This window comes from Nicotiana tabacum, chromosome 7, assembly GCF_000715075.1.
Source record: "Nicotiana tabacum cultivar K326 chromosome 7, ASM71507v2, whole genome shotgun sequence".
NCBI classification, from domain to species: Eukaryota; Viridiplantae; Streptophyta; class Magnoliopsida; order Solanales; family Solanaceae; genus Nicotiana; species Nicotiana tabacum.
The window spans coordinates 147,507,780-147,513,840 of record NC_134086.1 but is presented as its reverse complement, the minus strand read 5'-3'; the positions used below and the strand labels follow the sequence as shown (position 1 = coordinate 147,513,840).

The window sequence follows — 6,061 nt, the reverse complement described above, 5'->3', positions numbered from 1 at the left end:
ATGAAAAGTAAGATATTGACCAACATTTGATATTTTCAATTTGTTTTTATTAAATACCTTATAGTAATAAGTTAATGAAAGACACATTTATCATAAGTTATAATGAAACAAAATTGTGAATAATGTGTTTATAATTATACTATACATATGACCATATTTAGGGGTGTTCATGGTTCGGTTTGGATCGATTTTTCCCTAAAAAGAAACCAAACCAAATAAGTCGATTTTTTAAATATTAGAACCAAACCAAACTAATTAAGTCGGGTTTTCTCGATTCGGTTTATGTCGGTTTTTTCGGTTATTTGTCGGTTTTTTCTTAAATATAAGACATACACTACCAAACACATATTCCGGCGACCACATTTTCAATGTAACACTATCAAATCAATTGCCCTTTGAGAAATCTATTATTTACCAAAATATATTGATGATAATTGAATCAAATAGTGATGAATAATTTAAGGACCAATCAAATTAGAATGTAAAGGTAAAGAACTATATACTAAACAAAAGAAAACTACCAATCAAACTAGAATGTAAAGGTAAAGAACTATATTAAAAGTGCAAACTATTAACATTTACCATAAATTTTTTGAAACTTTGTATAATAATATACATATATATAGGTGTAATAATAAATTAGAAATAGCTACTCCTATAGTCGGTTTGGTTCGGTTTTTTTCTGATTAAAACCAAAACCAAACCAAATTTGATCGGTTTTCAAAATTCAAAACCAAAACCAAACCAAACCAAAAAGTATCGATTTTTTTGGTTGGGTTGGTTTGGTTTTCGGTTTGATTCGATTTTTCGGGTTTTTTATGAACACCCCTAAGTCCATATCAACCGATAATGGAAGAGTCATAATATTATTTTTCTTAATCATATAGATAATGCAAATATTCTTTTCTTTTTTTTCATAAAAGATTACTGGGTTGCATTACTAAGTTTCAAGAGATACAGGGGGCAAGAATTTCTTGCGTTATTTATTCCATTGTTATTTTATTGATCTCATTTAAAAAGAGCTATATAACTAACATAACATTTGTAATAAACTACAAAATCAAATCTCCTCACTTATAATTCACTTACTGAAGAAGTGATTAAAGAATAAAATTCAGTTAAACCAACTTATTAGTTTACTTCTGTTGATAACTTGTCATCATTTATTATGAATTCACAGATCCATTTTCCAACATCGCACTACGCAGCTTCTGGACTGCTAATTTGCTGGAGAGGTAGTAAAATTTTTATTATGAAAGATGGGCTTTCGTTCATTGCTTGTTTAGAAGCTAGTGGAAAATCAAGATGTCCAGTACTGGAGTACAGTGTACTGAAGTGAAGCAAAACGTAGTGGTACTCTCACAAAATCATCATTTCCTGCACTAATTCTTGAGCACACAATTGCCTCAGCAAAATAAATTTCTCGATCCATCTGTAAATTAGTCTACATAATCAACAGCTCTATGATCCTTATGTGACACGTGGAATCCATCGACTGGTGGGATATCCACCTCTCCTTCCACGTCACTACCTCCCTAGCTTCGTACTACACCAGCCAAATTGCACTAATTGATGATGAAATATGCCAAAAGCTAAAAACTTTTGGTAGATATCAATCAAAATTAGCTAGTATTACAATTTCCTCATCTTATGGTATAGCTAGAAAACTTCCAATCAACTTTCCTTGAGACCCCATAGAAATTCCACTATAATTTGTGATAAAGAATTATGCTATGGAGGCCATTAATGCAGTAAGAGTGACGCCTCTCTCTGTTCTATCTGATAGAAGAAATGAACCCAAGAAAATCCCATCACACCCCATTTCTTTCCCATTCAAGAATCTTTGTTCAGTAGAGAGTATATCAAGAAATGTTCAAGGGGGTTTAGTACTTCTATCCTCAGCTCTAACTACAGGTTTAGCTAAAGCATTAACATATGAGGAGGCACTAGAGCAATCTACAACCAGTCCTGCTGCTGACTTTGATGCAACTGCAGTTGTTGAAACTGTGACCACTTTTGCATCAGACAATCCTTTGGTTATAGCTGGTGGAGTTGTTGCTTTGGCTTTGCCAGTGGTTCTGTTTCAGGTTCTTGAAAAGCCTAAGTCATGGGGTGTTGAATCTGCTAAGACAGCTTATGCTAAATTGGGAGATGATGAAAGCGCACAGCTGCTTGATATAAGAGCACCTGCTGAATTGAGGGAAGTAGGGAGTCCAGATATAAGGGGTTTGAAGAAGAAGGCAGTTACAGTTGCTTATAAGGGTGAAGATAAGCCTGGGTTCTTAAAAAAGCTAGCTTTGAAGTTCAAGGATCCTGAGAATACTACATTGTTCATTCTGGACAAGTAAGATTTGAAAAGAATTGGTTACTTATTTTTTCATCTGATAATATGTGGGTATTTAGCTTATCTTGCTGAAGTATTTTTGAAACATTAGCAGCAAGATGTTATCAAAATTTAATTTTGTGAGGATTGCTTGTGCTGACATCATTTAAGATAATTCTTATGCTCACCATCTTACATGCGGTGACCATTTAGGCAACAATACAACAATAGTAAACCAGTATAATCCCACTAGTGGGGTATGGGGAGGGTGGTGTGTACGCAGACCTTACCCCTACCCTGGGGTAGAGAGGCTGTTTTCAATAGATACTCGGCATCCCTCCCTCCAATAACTCCCCATCTTGCTCTTGGGGTGACTCGAACTCACAACCTTTTGGTTGGAAATGAAGGGTGCTCACGACTGGAGCAACCCACTCTTGTCAGTTAACCATTTAGGCAGTTAAGCAAATTTGCAAGAAGTTATCTTCTAGGTGTTGCATCAAGGTTTTATCAGGAATAAATCAAGGATCAGTCGGCAAACTGAAATTTATAGTGATGTGGTTGTCACGCTTGCACCTTTCATACAAAAATTTTTGTACGGAGTTCTTATATGAGCCAATTATCCATTAATTGAATCTAATCCTATCTCTTTATGAATTGTAATGAAGCCAGATTTGATGGGAACTCTGAGCTGGTTGCGGAGCTAGTCACAGCAAATGGATTTAAAGCTGCTTATGCGATAAAAGGTGGTGCCGAAGGACCCCGAGGATGGCTGGTATTCACAAATTTAGTTGTACTTAATTTATTCGTAAAAACAAGTTGGTGGCATGAAGCTTAACGAATTCCACTTTCTGCAGAACAGTGGCCTTCCTTGGAATGCTCCTAAGAAAACATTAAGTCTTGATCTGAGCAATCTGTCCGATGCTCTAGATGGTATTCTTGGGGTATGTTCTCTTTCTTAACCATGGTACTAATTACTAGATGTGATAACCCCATTTGAGTTCAAGAACGTCAATTGCATTCGCTTTTGTCTTGACTCCAAACTAGTTGCATTTGGTAGCAATTAGAGTTGCTGAATTCATATGGTTTCTTTGATATTGTTGCAAGCACTAGGATTGAGGTTCATTTAGGAAGTCTAACATAATGAAGGAGAATGGCTTGTTTTCAGCACAAGAAGCCACATGGAGTATGCTAGGGTCGCCTAAAATATATGAAAGTAAGACCGCAGAACAGATTCAGTCACAAATAGCACGTAGCACAAACTGATCAGGCTGCAGTGCACACAAGAAGTTTAAGATGCCGTGGTTGCATTAAGAAGTTCAAAAAGTATACAAGGAATTACTATAACTTGGATGCAAATCTTAACATGACAATGGTATGGCAGACCAAGTATTTTCAAGTTATGTTTGGTTCAGAGAATGCACCCAAAAACTTGAAAAATTCTGGGAGCTCTTGCAGAAATCTGTTTTACTTCTCTTTTGCATTCCACATTTCCACTCCGCATTTCTCTATCAAAATGCCAAGTGAATGGTATGGCAGTGATAGATGCTAGTGAAATATTACAAACTCTCTCACTTGCACTTCCTAAATTCTCCACATTTTCCCTTGTAGCCCACCCTAATCAAAGTTTTGCTCCATGATTAACTTCATACATTCAACTAGTCGTTTGTCCCATAACTGTTTCTGTTGCTTCAGACCTGAAATTAATTGTTAATCAAGATGCACTTTCATAGACTCGTTAACTATGCGCAATTATCAAATTTACAAGGGAATACGGAGAACTAGTAGTCTAGAACTACTTGATCATATGCTATATTGGCTTCTCATTTTAACATGCTCAACTTCAAAGCAAGAACTTAGTTGGAACTTGGATATGCAGGAAGGTTCTGATGCTGTTACTGTAGGCTTAGGTGCTGCTGCAGCTGCTGGGCTTGGACTTTTAGCCTTCTCAGAGGTCAGGCTCTAACTTCTTTTTCCCTCATCCTATGTGGAGCTCAATTTAGTGCATAGCTCACTATTAGTTCCTTTTTCAGGTAGAAACAATACTGCAACTGTTAGGTTCAGCTGCACTTATCCAACTGATTGGCAAGAAACTCCTGTTTGCAGAGGTTTGTTGGCGCTATTTGCAGTGAATACTTTTCTTGCAACTGCCATATGAGCCTTGAAAAAAACTGTCCGTTTCACATCTGAAAAGTGCTTTATGATAATCACTTCTTAATTTGTACTTATATTTTACTTATAAAACTCTTTTATGGCCAGGCAATCGTCATTTCACTTCTGTTGCTAAGTCGATACAGTCTCCTCTATTTCAACTGCAAGCTGTATAATATGCTACTTAATTTAGGCCTCTATGCTCTTTTATTATTAGGAATTGGTAACTTTGCTTAAACCTGGAATGTTGAATGTGCTATTTTTAGATAATTGATACTCCTAGATAACTTTCCTATGCGTTAAACTGACTGTTTCATGCATAAACATTGTTTTCAGTTCAATAACGGTTTAGGAATATTCTCAGTGTTAAAGTGGCAAAGGGATTTGAAAATTTTCCGATTGCTAGTCAAATGAGTGACTTCATCGACCTAACTCTTCCTATACTTACTTAAAATAGATAATGATCTCGGCGATCAAAGTTTTTAAATATGAAAGGTCCTTTAATATTACAATATTTTCCCTTTGCAGGATAGAAAGCTAACTCTGCAACAAGTTGATGAGTTTCTTTCTACTAAGATTGCTCCAAAGGAGCTTGTAGATGAGATTAAGGTAATCTCCACATCTTCTCAAGATATTTGTTCCCATACCAGAGAAGAACAAAATTTTGGTTTATTATATTTCTTCAAAATCACAATTTTGTTAATCATGTTTTTTTCCTCACCTTGAAAATTCAGCAAATAGGGAAGGCGCTCCTTCCAGAGACGATGAGTAGCGATGCTCTACCTGCACCTGCAGAGGCAAGCCCTGCTGCATCCACCGGCACTGTTGAGAAAACTGAATCAGTTCCTCAGGAGGATATTGCACCACCTAAAGTAGAAGCAAGTTCCCAGCCTACTCCAGAAGTCAATTCTGCCGCTAACGCAGAAGTCAAGGCAGATGCACTACCTAAAAGTTCAAGGCCACTTTCACCTTATCCTAATGTAAGTTTTCCTGTGTTCAACTGCTTGTTCATCATTTCTCTCTAAATCCCTAAATGATATCCGCATGTGACATCTGCCGGTCCTAGTGTGATAATGGTTCTCTTTCTAAGTTCTGAGATTGTGCTATTGTTGAGTTGTGGATCGTTACCAGACACCATATATAAGCTATACTTTATGTTCACTGTTGATCTGTCAAGTTTAACATCTTTTGCTTTGAATATGTTATATGCAGTATCCTGATTTCAAGCCTCCAACATCGCCAATGCCTTCACAACCATAGAGCTGGACTTGCAGGCTGCCATATATCCAAGGCATAGCAGACCTCAGATACCACTTTGGCTGAGAACTACCATAGCTATATATTCTATATATCGTTTGCAATGGAAGCTCCTCATTTTACAAAATTTTGAATATTACATGACATGCATTTGAGAGAAATTTTAGTGCCAGTAGATATCCTAATTCTCAACACTATTATGTCCTTATCTTCCATCTTAATTTGTAGCATATTCTTGTGAGTTTACCACTACATTTTCTTTTATGCAGACATGTGAGAGCATAATGAACAAGGATATCAAACTTGAATATCATTAACCTTGAAATAACTCTA

General features: G+C 36.3%; 1 protein-coding gene across 1 annotated transcript; it reads left to right on the top strand.

The window, feature by feature from the left end:
* Nucleotides 1–1,276: 1,276 nt before the first annotated feature.
* LOC107820359 (rhodanese-like domain-containing protein 4, chloroplastic) lies at nucleotides 1,277–6,061 on the top strand. The gene is made up of 8 exons (XM_016646623.2): nucleotides 1,277–2,344; nucleotides 2,993–3,095; nucleotides 3,178–3,264; nucleotides 4,200–4,274; nucleotides 4,354–4,428; nucleotides 5,000–5,080; nucleotides 5,206–5,451; nucleotides 5,684–6,061. The coding sequence occupies exons 1-8, from the start codon at nucleotides 1,734–1,736 to the stop codon at nucleotides 5,729–5,731; spliced, it is 1,326 nt and encodes a 441-aa protein (XP_016502109.2). The 5' UTR covers nucleotides 1,277–1,733; the 3' UTR covers nucleotides 5,732–6,061.

Bases quoted from the DNA above. Each gene is read 5' to 3' on its own strand.
- LOC107820359 (XM_016646623.2), top strand. From the start codon at position 1,734: ATGGAGGCCATTAATGCAGTAAGAGTGACGCCTCTCTCTGTTCTATCT. The intron at 2,345-2,992 runs GTAAGATTTGAA...TAATGAAGCCAG, and splicing joins ACATTGTTCATTCTGGACAA to ATTTGATGGGAACTCTGAGC. The intron at 4,429-4,999 runs GTTTGTTGGCGC...TTCCCTTTGCAG, and splicing joins AGAAACTCCTGTTTGCAGAG to GATAGAAAGCTAACTCTGCA.